This window comes from Nicotiana tabacum, chromosome 1 (genome assembly GCF_000715075.1).
Source record: "Nicotiana tabacum cultivar K326 chromosome 1, ASM71507v2, whole genome shotgun sequence".
Taxonomy (NCBI): domain Eukaryota; kingdom Viridiplantae; phylum Streptophyta; class Magnoliopsida; order Solanales; family Solanaceae; genus Nicotiana; species Nicotiana tabacum.
Window position 1 is genome coordinate 217837855 of NC_134080.1, and position 17424 is coordinate 217855278.

The following is a 17424-nucleotide window of genomic DNA, read 5'->3' on the forward strand; positions in this document are numbered from 1 at the left end:
GAGACAACATGACCGATGTGACAACTTGCCGTCACAACAATGCAATTTTCAATTAGCTGAGCAATTACAGAAAGAGGTGTAGAACTATTAGAAAAATCAGAGTCTGTGAACTGGCAGCTATCTTTTTAGTCAATTTTACTTGTCAAGGTAACAATGGTGAATATAATCTAGTTTTTCTAAGTTTGGTTAAAATCACAAGCTCAAAACAAAGATACAGATGGTAACAAAGACATACATAAATAAAGCCAGAAACAACAAAAAAAGGAGAATAACACAAAAGGGTGCAGTAAACATCTGTATATATTATCAATGGTTTTCTGTGTTTACATTATAGAAAGTATAAAAGAGAAAAAGTTAGAATGAAAACTCAGAATCTTGGTTAAGAGCCTCATCTAACAAAAACTGAGACTGTTCCATTAATTCAGGACTCAATCTAAACATCAAAACACAAAATTCCATCTGATTAAGAGCTCCATCTCCATCAAAATCGCCTTCTTTTAGCATACTCTTAAGATCATCATCACTCAAATCTTGAAGCCCTAACAAAGCAGAATTCTTTTTTAGACTCTCAAATGTAATGACCCTTTTATCCTTATCCATTAACAACTGAAACCCTTTACATAATTCACCAATTAAACCATCCCCACCTAGTTTTTCAGCCATAAGTGGCAAAAAATCATTGAAATTGGATTTTCTTGACGTAGCCATTATTGAAGAAAATGGAGAGAAAATAGAAGTGAATTTGAGAGAAGATTTGAACTGTTTTGGTAAAAAGGGTGTGTTTGTGAATAATATATAAGGAGAAATTGGACGGTAGAGAGGGGTTTCGGAGAAGGGGACAATAGGAAAAAGGCCATGAGAATACAACTAAGAAACTGTCTTTAACGCGAAATTGCCTTTGCTTTGGACTGACGGTTGACGAAATTGCCTCCCAATTTCGATGTTTGGTCCTGTTACGCCACTTGCCAGGGGTATATTTGTCTTTTTATTTTTGAGTATATTGGTTAAAGAGAAAATTATTTAAAGAGGAGACGCCGCGTATTTTTTATTTTTTATTTTTAATTAAGTTTTTTCTTTAATTTCTTCATTGACAGGAGTAAGAATATTGGTAATAGTTAAGAATTATACTCCCTCCGTTCCAATTTATGTGAACTTGTTTGATTGTACACGGAGTTTAAGAAAAAATGAAGATTTTTGGAATTTGTGGCTCTAAACAAGTCAAAAAGGGGCCCGGAGTATTTGTGTGGTTATAAAAACTTCTCATTAAGGGTAGAATTGTAAGTTTAAGCTAAATTATTACCAAATTTAGAAAGGGGTCATTCTTTTTTAGAACGAACCAAAAACGAAATAGGTTCACATAAACTGGAACAAAGGAAGTATATAATAAGAAAATAAGCATAATAATAATAACCAATAAACGATTATTTGAAAATCACTTAGACCATCATAAATAATTTATAGGTGATTGCTAGGTAACACATAGGCCGCCTATGATTTAAGCAGAATCTCCCACTTTATAAAAAATAATCTTGATAATAATTAATAAGCAATCAACGAAAGATCACTTAAGTGATTATAAACAATATATAGGTTAATTTTTAGATAATACATAGGTGATCTATGATTTTATTAGGATCTCCAACTTTATAACAAAATATTCGTGGTAATAACTAATAAGCGATCAACCAAAAGTCACTCAATCGATCATAAATAATATATGTGTGATTTCTAAGTAAAACATAGGCGATTTATGATTCCAGCACGATCTCCCACTTTATAAAAAATGATCCTGGTAATAACTAATAGGCGATCAACTGGAGACCACACAAGCTAGCATAAATAATACATGTGCGATTTTTATATAACACATAGTCAATCTATGGTTTCACTAGGATCTCCCACTTTATTTAGAAAAAGATCATCGTAATAATTAATAAGCGATCAATCGGAGATCACTTAGGCGATCATAATCTAGATAACATATAGGCGATCTATAATTTCACAAGGATCTTCCACTTTATAAAAAAGATCCTGGTAATAACTAATAAGCGATCAATCGAAGATCACTTAGGCGATCATAAATATTACTTGGGCGATTTCTAGTTAACACATAAGCGATCTATGATTTCACTAGAGTCTCTCACTTTATAAAAAAAATCATGATAATAACTAATACGCAATCAACCGGAGATCACTTACAGCTTGTTTGGATGGTTGTTACCCATTGTATCGTATTGTATTGTTTTCCCAGAACAATGTTTGTTTTGATTGTCTAGTTAAAATTGGTTGTATTGTATTGTTAAATCTATTGTTCCGAAACAATGAAAAGTCCCACTTTTTGAAACAACCGATTTGGTGTGGTGGGACTGTTTCCTATTTTTCTTTCTAATTATGCCCTAACTTATTACTTTATAATTCTATTTTACCCTTTACCTTTTTTTATTTTAAATAATAGCAAAGTCTCTTTCTCATATAATTCTATAATAGAATTCTACGTGAAGTCAGCATCCCAAATATAATACATATTATATATAGGTGAAGTCTAATAACCTACATACGTGAAAAACTTGTTTATTCCTTCTGCCGCTTCCATATCTTCAGGTATGGGTTTTGTTTTACTTTTGTCTCATTATTTCTTCTACTTTGATTTGTAATTCCAATTTCTAATTATTTTATCTCCAATTAGCTTTATGATATTGATTGTTTTCAAGTGTGCAAAGTGTTATTATTTTATGGTATAACCGTTAAGGATTTTATTGAATATGAGTATTTCATTATGAATTATATGTCATGTTAGAAAACTTTTATGCTATATACTTCAAGTTATGAATTATATGTCATGTTGTTAGGCAATATTACTTATGGTCTAAATTCTGAATGGAGTTTACTTAACATTTTATTTTCATTTTTTATTATCATCTAATTATGAATATACTGTACTTATTATTAACTTGTTCAACTAATTTCGATAGAATTTGCATGAATTTAATTGCTTAATTTATATATAAGACACAATTGGTGATAAATTAGCAGAAAGGGGTTTTCTTAAATAATTTTTATGTGTAATTCTTAATAAATTAAATATTTAAAACAATTGAGGATATTTTAGTAAACTTATCAGTTACAGTACAATATGATATAGTCAAATCAAACAGCAAAATGTTATTTAACAACAGCAAACAATACAATCTATCCAAACATTGTATTCAAAAAACGATACGATACAATACAATACGGTACAATACGATACATTATAAAACGATGGGGAACAGTGATCCAAACAGAGTGTTAACGATCATAAATAATATATGGATGCTTTCTGAGTAATACATAAGCGATCTATGATTTCAACAGGATCTCCCACTTTATAAAAATAATAAAATAGAATCCTGATAATCAATAATATGCGATCGACGGAGATCACTTAGGCGATCATAAATAATATATGAGCAGTCTCTTAATAATACATAGGCGATCTATGATTTTTCTAGGATATCTCACTTTATAAAAATGATCATAATAATAACCAATAAGTGATCAACGGAAGATCATTATGCGATTTAGTACAGCAGATTTTGGAAAATCCAAAGTACTCTCATCTTTCCCAATTTTACCTATTGAAACCAGAAAATAAAATCCACAAATCAAATGCACATTTACCCAAAATATCAACTATATTACTCTAAGTTACAAGTATGAATATTCAAGAAAGTATGGCCATTAATTCTTGTTTCTCTATATATGTTTGCAATGTATTACATTATAGGAAGTAAAAAGTTGAATAGTTACAATGCAAAGTCACAATCTCAAAGAGTCAAATAAAGACAAAAGTTAGAATGAAAAGTCAAAATCTTGGTTAAGAGCTTCTTCTAAGAAAAACTGAGATTGTTCCATTAATTCAGGACTCAATCTAAACATCAAAACACAAAATTCCATCTGATTAAGAGCTCCATCTCCATCAAAATCACCTTCTTTTAGCATACTCTTAAGATCATCATCACTCAAATCTTGAAGCCCTAACAAAGCAGAATTCTTTTTTAGACTCTCAAATGTAATGACATCTTTATCCTTATCCATTAATAATTGAAACCCTTTACATAATTCACCAATCAAACCATCCCCACCTAGTTTTTCAGCCATAAGTGGCAAAAGATCATTGAAGTTGGATTTTCTTGAAGTAGCCATTGTTGAAGAAAGTAATATTAAAGAGAAACTTAGAAGTGAATTTGAGAGAAGAAGCTTTGTTTGGGAAAAAGGGTGTGTTTGTGAATAACATATAGGAGAGATTGGAGGGTATAGAGGGGTTTCGGAGAAGGGAACATAGGGAAAAGCCATAGGAATACAACTAAGAAACAGTTGCCTTTGCTTGGCCTAACGAGTATATGAAATTGCTTCTCAGTTTCTATTTTGGACTTTTTCAATAAGGGTATATTTGTCCTTTACAAAGCCTTCTCAAGCTAGGAAAAGGAAAGAAAAAAAAAGCAGATTCCTTTTGTCGGGAACGCTTTATCCCAACGTGAGATTTTTCGTCATGAACTCGAATTTAATCGGGCCTCAATATGAATATAGGATACCGGATAAAAAACAACAACAACGACAATAACAACAAACCCAGTGTAATCCAATAAATGGCGTCTGAGGAGGGTAGTGTGTACGCAGACCTTACCTCTACCTTATAAAGATAGAGAGGTTGTTTCCGATAGATCATCGGCTCAAGAAACAGTAGAGATAAGGCAACAAGTAGCAAACAATAGTAAAAGCCAAAAAAATAAAAAATAAGAGTGGACCTGGACCAAGTATTTTTAGAATCATCACCAAAGAATATGATGAGATGAATAAGATTTTTTTATTTTAATCACAATTTTCCCGTTCGAGCCTAGAATGAAACTGTTCTAGAATAGATGGAAGAAATTTTAAAATAATCAGATTTACAAGTGGTCATTCAAAAATAACCACAGTTTCAGAAGTAGTCGAAATTTAGCCACTTTTCATGTAAAGATAAATCTGAACGAAAACACTGTTCAAATCCGGAAAAATACTCCAGTATAATTTATTGGAACTCCAGTATAATGTACTGGTCCAGCATAATATACTGGAACTTTCCGCGTGTTGTAGTTCCAGCATAATATGCTGGAAGTTCGTACAGAGGTGCACTGATCTCTAGTATATTATGTTGGAACTTCGTGTTGCAACAAAATAGTGACTATTTTTTAATGACTTTGCAAACACCGGCTATTTTTGAATGACCAGTCCGAAAACTGGCTAGCCCATTTTATTTTTACAGAATAAACATGTGTCACATAAATCCGAATTAATCGAAACTAGGATATCTATAACCGAATATTAAAAAAATGTATTTATTGAACTGAAAAGGATCTCAATTTCGATCCTTCCTTATATGAGTCTAAGTGGCACGTTTGAATTAGTTGAACTAATAGCTTTCGAGTACCACACTATTGTTTTTTATTTTTATTTTTAAATGCACTCAATATTTACTTAATCGATAATTGAATAATACATGTTTCCACATAAATTTTTATTACTACTTAATCATAATTAAAAAATTTATATTTTATTTCATTTATTATGTAGTTAAAAAATTTTCCGAGCTTGAATATTATCTGGAAATTATCACCTTAAATATTCTTGTTCTCTTCTCTTTTTCTTTTTCTGTTTTTTTTCATTAAACTTTTCCTACTGATAAAGCTTTAAAAAAAACACAGCAGAAATTAAATGCTTGAAATTTGGAAGATCGGACTGTATCCCAAGAAATCACATTATCTTGGACTGTGCGCCCACCAGAACTAGGGAGGAAAGTATGTAAGTTTATTGTTAAACAAAATTAAAAGAAAATAAATTATATCAATTTATGTGTAATTGTGTACAATTTTTATTTTGAACGTGCAAAATGTTTAACACAATTCTCTTAATATATTTTAATAAACACCTTTAGCCAATTTGATTTGGTGGAGAGATAAATCATAGCCTTTTTCATTGTACAAGCGTGGTTCATTGGATTCGTTCATTTTTCTTTAGGTTATACATTCACTTACGCAAAATGAAAAAGGTGACATTCACTTATGCAAAATGAAGGTTACATCAAGTTTAAGAAAATTATAAGGATAAAAGTTTTATCAGAGTGACTTTTTCATTCTTCAACAGTCACATCAACTTAACGGCGATAAATTTTTACTATAAAATGCTTAAATATTTTTAAGGAAAAATGAATATATAACCTATTTCTTCTAAAATTGGGGCCCCTTTAAATTGGGGGCCTAAGGATATGGTTAAAATAGCACGAGCTAGCCAATTTTCGGATTGGTAATTAAAAAATAGTCAGCGTTTGCAAAGTCATTGAGAAATACCCAATATTTTGCTGCAATACGAAAAGTTCCAGCATAATCTAGGTTGGAGCACCTCTGTATGAACTTCCAGCATATTATACTGGAACTCCAGCACACAGAAAGTTTCAACATAATATACTGGAGATTGGAGTACCTGAGTATGAACTTCCAGTATATTATACTGTGGCTATTTTTCAATTACCACTTGTAAATCTGGCTATTTTTGAATTTCACCCGGCATATGTCTTACTTGTCAAGCCTTTTGAGCCGGCTCTAGTAGATTCCTTTTCATAGTTCGATCCTTCCCAATAAAATACGACGTGTTGAATTCTGATTGCTAGGTTACACTCTGTATACGGTCAAAATCAAGGAGCCCGATTTTGAAGTCTTGAATTAGGCTATGAGTCCGAGTCCGAGCGACTTGGAGTAGGGGTCGGACCCGGCTGAAGGATACACACCTCGAGAAAGCAGATCGAAGGTCTGATACGACCTACATCGAGGGCAGTACATTCTCGATGGCACTCAAGAAAGAGCAAAAATTTCTCAAGGACACGTGAATCAGGGCATAAATTAAAGGATAAGATTTGTATGAAATGGTACAGGTCCATACTAGGTTGTTATACACCTGTACCAATAGAATTCTTTACCTCAATTATGAATGTAATATATTGAGGTTTTCTCCTCCTATATAAAGGAGACCCCAATCATTTGTATTACACATTATTCACTACAATAGAATATTCTTCTCAGTTTTTCTTGTTTAACATGCTCAGCAAGTGTTCTTCAGCTTTATTGCTTTTACTTTATTGTTCATATTTCATTGTTCTTAGCTCACCTCGAGGCCCCCAAGGAAATCGAGCTCGAGGTCCTTATTGCTCTAGAAACACTGGTTTGGTTCATCAATTCTTCTTATTTAAACCTAACATTACGTGTATATTCACTAGTATTAGAATAAATCACATATCTTTAAAACCACAAATTATATTTAATTGTTATCCCCATTTTTTGAGGTAAACAGTTTGGTGTCCACCGTGGGGCTAAAGATAATAGTGATTGTTTTAGTTCTAGTTTTATGATAACACACGTTATTCTTTACACTTTTTCTTGTCAAATATTTTTTGATTTCAGGCTTAAACATGTCTAGCACACATAATGCACCTATTCACGAGGACGAAGGTCTTGGAGAAAACAGCGGTATAGGGGTCTGTATACCACACATAAACCCTGAGGAAGTGCCAAACATGGAGCCAGTTGAAATCAGTTTGCACAACGCTCTAAACATGGACGCAGACACAGGCCCCGCAAGGAACGCACATAGGGAAGCCCGAGCAGGAAGGCAAGAAACACGAGGGATGGAAGAAGGAGGAGTCAGCCTCCAAGTGATATTCGAGATGCTGCAAGCTCAGCAAGTCGTCATCGCTCAGCTTCAGAGTCAGAACAGAACTCATAACACAGCCGAACCAGTGAACACTCGGCGTGCAGAACCAATGAGGCCTGATGAAAATGGCTCGGGGACTGACCCCACTATTAGGAAAATGCTAGAGGAGCTCGCCAAAAGGATAGAGACCAGAGAAAAGAAGATTGAAGAAAATGACAAAAACATGGAAACATGCAATTTAAGGGTCGACCAGATATCGGGAGCACCTCCGATTTTAAAAGGACTGGACTCGAAGAAGTTCGTGCAAAAAATATTCCCCCAGAGTGCGGCTCCAAAGCCTATCCCGAAGAAGTTTCGGATGCGAGATATCCCGAAATACAATGGAACCACTGATCCCAACGAGCACATTACCACATACACTTGTGGCATAAAAGGGAACTATTTGGAAGACGATGAGATCGAATCAGTTTTGCTAAAAAAATTTAGGGAAACTATATCTAAAGATGCCATGATTTGGTACCATAACCTACCCCCGAACTCTATCGATTCGTTTGCCATGCTGGCAGATTCATTAGTGAAGGCATATGTCGGTGCCATAAAAGTTGCAATAACGAAGTCCGACGTATTCAAAATAAAGCAAAGGGAGAACGAGATGCTGAGGGAATTTGTATCCCGTTTTCAATCAGAACGAATGGAGTTACCACTAGTCTTTGATGACTAGGCCGTACAAGCCTTCACTCAGAGGCTAAATGAAAGACGTTCGATAGCTTCGAAGCATTTGAAGCACAACTTGGTCTAGTATCCCGTTGTGACCTGGGCGGATGTGCATAACAGGTACCAATCAAAAATTAGGGTCGAGGATGACCAATTGGGAGCCCCTCGGGCTTAGTTTATCCAAGCAAGTTACTAGCAAGGGAGTTAGGAAATACAGACAGAGGATCAAGATTCAACAAAGAACAATATCAACCGTATGATCGAAGGAACAACGGCCCGAGTCACAACACCTCTCGGAGCGATCAAAGAAGCGACCGAGGACAAGGTTTACGAGGGCTTATGAGCAAGAGTGGGTTCGATAAGCATGCTGACCTCGCCGAGGTCCCACGATTATCAGAATACAACTTCAGCATAGATGCATTAAGGATCGTCTTAGCTATTGGGAGAATCAAATATGCTAAGTGGCCCAGGCCAATACAGACCGATCCCTCCCAAAAGAACCCGAACTTGATGTGCAAGTATCATGGCACGCATCGTCATAGAACGGAGGATTGCAGGCAGCTAAGGGAGGAAGTGGCTAGGTTATTCAATGAGGGCCACCTTCGAGAATTCTTGAGTAATCGGGCTAAAAATCACTTCAGGGAAAGAGATGCAGGCACAAAGAATGAACCTGAAGAACCTCAACATGTCATTCACATGATCATCGGCGGAGTCGAGTCCCACAGGGACCTATATTAAAACGTACCAAGGTATCCATCACAAGGGAGAAACGGACTCGGGATTACATACCCGAGGATACCCTCACATTCAGTGAGGAAGCCATTAAGGCTTTATCTCAATCTCACATTAATGCACTGGTAATTTCTATCCCTTTAAATAAAGTTCAACTTAAGCATGTTCTCGTGGATCTAGGTAGTTCGAGAAATATAATCAGGTCAAGGGTCGTGGAGCAGATCGGGCTGCTCGATCAAATCATACCGACATCTCGGGTCTTGAATGGCTTTAACATGGCAAGCGAAACAACAAAGGGAGAAATCATCCTTCCAGTCAACGTGGTCGGAACCATACAAGACACCAAATTTCATGTCATATAAGGTGATGAGGTATAACGCTTTACTTGGAAGGCTGTGGATCCATAGCATGAGGGCGGTGCCATCGATCCTCCATCAGATGATGAAGTTCCCAACAAAGGATGGCATGAAAACAATATACGGAGAGCAACATATAGCTAAAGAGATGTTTGTAGTACACGACTTGGCATAGATATCGGCACCATCCACATTGGAAAAGTCGAAGGACGAACGGATGGCCAAATAGCAATCACAGCCCGTGCCCTCGGTTGAGCCCGAGGGACAGGTGTCTGATGAATAGGTTGCTGAGGAAGAAGAAAAATATTTTCTTACCCCCCGAGCCTTCATTGCTCCCAAAGAATTGGATGCGACGAAGTCCACGATCGAGGAACTTGAGCATGCCATATTGATCGAGCATCTTCCAGAATGAAAGGTATAACTGGGGACAGGGTTAACCCCCGAACTCAGGAAAAAACTCATTCAATTTTTTATCGATAACATTGATTATTTTACCTGGTCCCACTTAGACATGATAGGAATCCCGCCGGAGATAGCTATCTATCGGCTAAGTGTCGATCCCAGATTTAACCGGTGAAGCAAAAGAGGAGACCTCAGTCCGAGGTAAAACATGCATTCATCAAAGAAGAGGTATTTAAACTTCTCAAAATAGGATCCATTAGGGAAGTAAAATATCCCGAATGGCTAGCTAACGTAGTAGTAGTCCCTAAAAAGGGGAATAAACTTAGAATGTGTATAGACTACAAGGATTTGAACAAAGCATGTCCTAAAGATTCCTTCCCACTACCCAACATTGATCGATTGATCGATGCTACGGCTAGCCACGAGATCCTTACCTTTCTCGATGCCTACTCTGGATACAATCAGATTCAAATGAACCCGGAGGACCATGAGAAAACTTTGTTCATCACAAAGTATGGTATATATTGCTATAATGTAATGCCCTTCGGGCTAAAAAACGCAGGAGCCACCTATCAGCGCCTAGTTAATTTCGGACACCAAATAGGCAAATCTATGGATGTTTATATTGATGACATGTTAGTTAAGTCCCTGCGCGCAGAGGATCATTTGACTCACTTGCAGGCAACGTTTGATATCCTAAGAAAGTATAACATAAAGCTCAACCTTGAGAAATGCACTTTCGGAGTCAGCTCGGGCAAGTTCTTGGGCTTCATGGTGTCGAACAGGGGGATAGAGATCAACCCCGATAAAATCAAAGCCATCGAGAAGATCACCGTGGTGAACAATGTGAAGGTCGTACAACGACTAACCGGGAGGATAACTGCCCTAGGCCGATTTATTTCGAGGTCTTCAGATCAGAGCCATCATTTCTTTTCCCAGCTCAAGAAGAAGAACAACTTCGCATGGACTTCGGAGTGTCAACAAGCCTTGGAAGAGTTAAAATGGTATCTCTCGAGCCCACCCCTGCTCTATACACCGAAGGAGGATGAAACACTCTACTTGTATTTAGCCATGTCTGAGGTGGCGGTAAGTGGCATGTTGGTTCGAGAAGAGCAAGATACGCAATTTCCTGTCTATTATGTGAGTCGGAGCCTAGGAGATGCTGAAACCAGGTACCCATATATGGAAAAGTTAGCTCTTGCATTAATAAGCGCATCTAAGAAGCTAAAACCATATTTTTAATGCCATCCTATATGTGTACTAACTATGTACCCACTTCGAAATGTCTTGCATAAACCCGAATTATCGGGCAAGTTGGCCAAATGGGCCATCAAACTTGGAGGATATGATATCGAATATCAACCTCGAACGGCTATCAAGTCCCAAATTTTGGCGGATTTCGTGGTCGATTTCACGCCTGCCCTCGTGCCCGAAATAGAAAAGGAACTTATTTTAAAAACGGGTACATCGTCGGGGGTATGGACCCTCTTCATAGACGGTGCCTCGAATGTGAAAGGTCATGGGCTCGGCATCGTTTTAAAACCTCCTACGGGCGGTGTCATTAGACAATCTATCAAAACTTCTAAATTGACTAACAATGAGGCCAAATATGAGTCCATGATTGCAGGTCTCGAACTAGCCAAGGGCCTTGGGGCAGAGGTTATCGAGGCAAAATGTGACTCTCTTTTGGTAATAAATCAAGTAAACGGGAGCTTCGAGGTTCGAGACGACCGAATGCAGAGGTACTTGGACAAACTTCATTTTAATTTCTGCCTTGTCTGCTTCTTTTTTCTTCTATAGTAAGCCTTATTAATTTTCAGCTTTCTTTATTTTGTCCGATATACTCTATATTAATGATCTATATTGACTTCTCATTTTGTCGGAATTTATCCATAGATGCAATGATTAAAAAACAGCAAGTGAAATTCAAGGTGTAATTTCGTGAATTTAATCTTATGGAAAATGAAAATTTTATTTGATAATTATATTTGCAATGATGGGATGTTACTTGAAATCTCTTGAAGACAGGCACTCTACACACAAACTCAAGTATGTATTTAAAATTCTGGAAAAATGCATAAGTACCCCCTAACCTATACCCGGATTCCCAACTACACACTTTTTTCTTTGCGGGAATCCTATTACCCCCCCTAAACTTAATTTAAATAGAATTATTTGCACCCTTAACGCTGACGTGACAGAGCGTGTGTATTTCACTCTCCTTTGAGAGTGAGAAGCAAGAAAAAACGATTTTCAGATTAATTTTTATTCTTTTTTACCATTTTTTCTTACTTTCTTTTCCTTTTCCTTTTCCTTTTCCTTTTCCTTTTCCTTTTTCTTTGTCTTTTTTCTTTTACTTTTTTCCGTTTTTTCTCTTATTCCGGCGGATATTCATTCACCAGCGACTTTGTCTAACTGTTTTTCTTCCATTTTTTTTTCACACATAAATTAAACTCTCAAAAAGTTCTATTCATAAGCAAAACAAAATATACTCAGATTTGGGGGGAAAATTCATCATCAGAAAACCTTCCCACGCCGGAAAAAAATGATGTATTTAAATTTTAACTGAAAAAAGTTTTCTCAGCTTATATTCATTTTTATTTATTTTTCTCTTCCTCCCACCCATAAATTACACTTTCAAAAAAATTATATATATATAACAAAACACACTTAGATCGGGATAAAAATCTATCACCGGAAAAAATAGTATTTGTAAAATTTCGACGACCACCATTTTATGCCGCCGGTGACCAAAACAAAAAGAAAGAGAATGAAATAACCAAAAAATGAGAATAATAAGAAATAAGAAAAAAGGATAAGAAAAAGAAGAAAGAATAAAAAAAGTACTAAAAATACATGTGGGGGGCGCGTGTAGCTCACCACTTGCCAAGAGTTTAGTTGTCTAGTTTTAAGGTGTAAATAATTCCATTTAAAATAAGTTTAGGTGGATAATAGAATTCCTGCAAAGAAAAAGTGTGTAGTTGGAAATCCGGGTATAGGTAAGGGGGGTACTTATGTATTTTCCCTTAAATTCTTGTTGCGAGTATAGTTTAGTTATCAATAATTTCCTTTGGTAGTGTTCAGTATAGATATTATTGTAGCCTATTGTGATGTTCGATAACATACAATTTAGTATCTATTCATTTTGTAGTACTTTGTACAACAGAATTTAGCAGGCCTTCGCAGTTGAATAACTACAACAGCTGCTAGTAGTTCTGCTAGTGTAAAAAGAATTGGTCAACACACTAATATAGATGTCGATGAACTCTGTCTGGTGTAAAAGCTTCAATTGGTCAGTTTATGCAGAGAAATTTAGTGCCACACTATTTTATATTAATATTCAGTTTGATGAATCTGAAAGAAGCTTCTTCAGTTTTAACTATCTAATAGTTGTTCATTTACATTGCTCAAAAATGGATCAAAAACTTGTTCTTGATGTTTCCATGAATCCCTGTTAATTTCTTTCTACAACTGATTGACAAATATCTTTTTGTTATAAGATGGACTCCCATTTCTCTTTACCTTTTAGCTGCTACTTTTCATACATTCAAGATTAGAGTTAAACATCTCGCAGTCTTGATGCTTATCACTTGGCACGCCATAAAATGTAGGACAATTTAGCAAATGATAGAACAAATCCATGATAGAACAAATCATGTAAAGATAACAGGATTCTAATGATAAGTTACAATAACTGATCTTGGATGTCTTCTTTCCTTCCATGTCTATTTTTTTTAATATGCAGTGGATATGGTTCTTTCTTGATGCAGGGTGCAATTATGTTTTCTAATATTATTACCACGAGTTCACCAAATTATGTTTAAGAGGCTCTGAACTGCCCATATATGAATTTCATTTCCATAAGCACCTTCTCCTACCTTATGTTTTCATACAACATGCAGTCATTTCTTTTTTATCTTATACTTAAGTAATTGGTTTTTCTATTGACACGCGATAGGTTTTGTTTGAAATTGCAACTTCAATGGTACTTTTGAACAATATTCTATGGGCCTGAACAAATATATTATTATCGATATTAAAATATGAGATATCAATTTGATGACATTCGTATTTTGAGAAGTTTGAAATTATTTGATCGTGAGTTATATTGGGCTTGCTAGAACCTTAAGGCTTTTAGTTTTCTATATTATTCAAAGTCCTTAAATTAGTCAAGGTGGGACTCCATCATCTTTGATTAGAAAGCTTCTTTGCTTTTAAGAATAAAAGACAGACTGTGCATTTTCTTGTGAGAGATCTTTAAAACATGAAGTTGTCAAGGAGTACAAAATGATGGAAATCTTAGTTCTTGATTCTAAGCGTGAAGTAATATCTACTACGAATATTTTATAAGCCTTCTCTTGGTCAGTGTATCATCTATCTTTCACTTGAAGTGTATAAATTTCGAGTTCCAACATTTTTTGCTTTGGAATATCTCTTCAAGTTTATTAGATATTAAGGAATGACGGAGTATTGATGGTTCTTGAAATTAGAACGTTGGGTAGGTGATGTAATAGTGTTAATTTTGTGAGTGGAAAATAAATAATTTTGGAATTGCATCTAATATATATGGCAAGAGATAATGAATTTTTATAGTTTGTATAATTCATTATTAGCTACATTATTTTTCCACGACTGAAAATTGATGTAAAGACCACTGAATCCATAGGATATTGTTCATACATTCATTTTGGTCATTTGTACATGCACTGAGTTTGCATGATTGTAGGCTGCAAAATCCTTAAAGTTAACTATTTATGCATTATTTGTTATCATATATTTTTCAAAAACCGAATTCAATTGTTTCGTGTCTGAATATGTGTTTTTTTCTGGTTACCACGAACTAGTCACATGTGATGCTCAATGAACAAAGAGTTAAGAATACAAAGTTGAAGAGAATCAAGGTTTATCTTTGCCTTCGTCGCCTAACTTCGACTGTTTATATGTTAATTTCTTTTCATGACTAGATGTGGTAAGTTTTCTAACAACTTCTTTTGTGCAGTTTGCTTCGAAGCGACAATCCACAATTGATGTGGCTACAAAGTCACTGTCAAATAGATGCAACTTGTTGGAGTCATCAAGAATCGATCGTGCTTGTTTAGCCTTGGCAAGACACCATAGATAACGACCAGTATCATCAGATTCACGTGGGAAAAAAATGACTATTGAGAGAATAAATGCTTTGTTCTACCACATCTAAATATGATGGGCCCTTTGAGGCTAAAAGTGATACTGTATGAAACTAGGCTTGTAGAAGGAGAAAAAACTATTGTTGGATTCGAATGATGTATTTTTTCTTTGTATAGATACTCCAAATTTATGTATTAACAGTTTTTTGGGGTATATTATGGATTTGATGAAACATTTTTATGATTTCTTGAATGAGTAACATAATAATAATGTTGGCATCGCATACAAAAAAAGGATGTGTAATATTAGAAGTATAATTGCAAATCTGGATATAAATTTACTATTATAATGGCTGTTAAAAAGTTATCTTTATCAATAATAAAATGGATATTTACCGGCCATATATAAATGCTGTTAAAGCAGAATAAAAGGTTAATCGATGGGCAATTTTAGTGGCTATTGTAATTGCCAACAACTAAATGCCAGTAAAAGCATCATCTTTTAGCGGCAATTCTTGGGGCCTTTACCAGCACTTGATACAAATGCTGCTAAATCCGTTTAGTGACGCTAGATACAATGGCAAATAATTAATAGCAGGTAAAAGTTTTTGCGTCAATAGCTATTGCCACTAAAATGAATATTTACTGCCACTAAAGACCTTTTTTCTTGTAGTGTGCACTTGCAAACTTGGGGTCATCGGTCGAAGAAGATGACATCGTCCCGGGGACTATCGTCCAACTGTCAAAGTCGGTGGTCGAAAAAGGCCATGCAAAGATTAATTCAACAAGTTTAACATGAGATTGGAGGAATAAGTACATCGACTGCTTGAAGCATGAGAAGCTCCCCGCGGACCCAAAGGAGTCGAGAACACTTCGAACCAAAGTAGTTGGATTCTCACTCGATGAAAATGGAACGTTATACAGAAGAACCTTCGATGGACTAGTGGAAGTGTGTTTGGGACCCGGGGATACCGATTACGTACTACGAGAAATTCACGAGGGTACTTGTGGGAACCATTCTGGTGCGGACTCTCTGATTTGCAATGTGATCAGAGCGAGGTATTATTGGGACAGAATGGAAAGGATACCAAAGAGTTTGTCAGAAAGTGTGATAAATGCCAAAACTTTGCGCCGATGATCCATCAACCCGGTGAACAACTCCATTTGGTCCTATCCTTGTGGCCATTCATGAAATGGAGGATGGATATCGTCGGCCCCCTACCAACGGCGCCAGGTAAAGCTAAATTTATTTTGTTTATGACTGACTACTTCTCAAAGTGGGTTGAAGCGCAGGCCTTCGAGAAGATAAGAGAAAAAGAAGTCATCGACTTCATATGTGACCACATCATATGTCGGTTCGGGATACCCGCCGAAATAGCATGTGATAATGGGAAACAGTTCATCGGCAGCAAAGTAACAAAATTCCTCGAGGACCATAAAATCAAAAGGATCCTATCGGCACCTTACCACCCAAGCGCAAATGGTCAGTCAGAGTCTACAAACAAAACCATCATCCAAAACTTAAAGAAAAGGTGAGATGATGCGAAGGGAAAATGGAGAGAAGTGTTGCTCGAGGTGCTATGGGCATATCGAACAACTTTGAAGTCGAGCACGGGGGAGACCTCATTTTCTTTTGTATATGGATCCGAAGCATTGATCCCCGTCGAAGTCGGGGAACCTAGCGTCAGGTTTCAGCATGCCATCGAGGACTCAAATCACAAAGCTATGAACACTTCGCTCGAACTACTTGATGAAAAACATGAGGCTGCATTGATTCGAATGGCCACGCAAAAACAAAGGATCGAAAGGTATTACAACAGGAGGACGAACCTTCAATATTTCAGAGTCGGGGACTTGGTCCTAAGGAAAGTCACTCTCAAGAGTAGTGTCCCCAGCAGAGTCGCCAGAGCTGTCACACCTCCTTTTTCCGCACCCAAGAGGGCGCAAGGGAGTTTTTTCCAATTAAAGGACAATCGAAACGGGATTGGTTTAATTATTTCAGAGTCGCCACTTGGGAGATTTAGGGTATCCCAAGTCACCAATTTTAATCCCGAATCGAGGAAAAGAATGACTCTATATTACGGTCTGCGTACCAGAAATCCGGATAAGGAATTCTGTTAACCCGGGAGAAGGTGTTAGGCATTCCCGAGTTCCGTGGTTCTAGCACGGTCGCTCAACTGTTATATTCGGCTTAATTATCTGATTTTATACAAATATGAACTTGTGTGCAAATTTTATCTTTTAACCGCTTTCATAATTATTATTATTTTTACAAGGAATTGCAACGTCGTGAAAACATACCTAGAATCACGTTACATCAATGTACACGTGATTGTTGACATATCTCGACTTGGTTGAGATTTGGATTCGGG

The 17424-nt window shown here is 36.2% G+C and overlaps 3 protein-coding genes across 3 annotated transcripts; 1 reads left to right on the forward strand and 2 right to left on the reverse strand.

The window, feature by feature from the left end:
* Nucleotides 1-282: 282 nt before the first annotated feature.
* LOC107786341 (calcium-binding protein KRP1) lies at nt 283-839 on the reverse strand. The gene has a single exon (XM_016607807.2). It carries the CDS (start codon nt 706-708, stop codon nt 355-357), a length of 354 nt encoding a protein of 117 aa, XP_016463293.1. The 5' UTR covers nt 709-839; the 3' UTR covers nt 283-354.
* A 1701-nt stretch (nt 840-2540) lies between these two features.
* On the forward strand, nt 2541-15222 carry LOC142182673 (uncharacterized). The gene is made up of 3 exons (XM_075257113.1): nt 2541-2601; nt 6686-11668; nt 14926-15222. Exon 2 carries the CDS (start codon nt 7481-7483, stop codon nt 8441-8443), a length of 963 nt encoding a protein of 320 aa, XP_075113214.1. The 5' UTR covers nt 2541-2601; nt 6686-7480; the 3' UTR covers nt 8444-11668; nt 14926-15222.
* LOC107786344 (calcium-binding protein KRP1-like) lies at nt 3656-4321 on the reverse strand. The gene has a single exon (XM_016607810.2). It carries the CDS (start codon nt 4183-4185, stop codon nt 3832-3834), a length of 354 nt encoding a protein of 117 aa, XP_016463296.2. The 5' UTR covers nt 4186-4321; the 3' UTR covers nt 3656-3831.
* Nucleotides 15223-17424: the final 2202 nt, after the last annotated feature.

Coding starts and splice junctions, on each gene's coding strand:
- LOC107786341 (XM_016607807.2), bottom strand. CDS start 708: ATGGCTACGTCAAGAAAATCCAATTTCAATGATTTTTTGCCACTTATG.
- LOC107786344 (XM_016607810.2), bottom strand. CDS start 4,185: ATGGCTACTTCAAGAAAATCCAACTTCAATGATCTTTTGCCACTTATG.
- LOC142182673 (XM_075257113.1), top strand. CDS start 7,481: ATGTCTAGCACACATAATGCACCTATTCACGAGGACGAAGGTCTTGGA.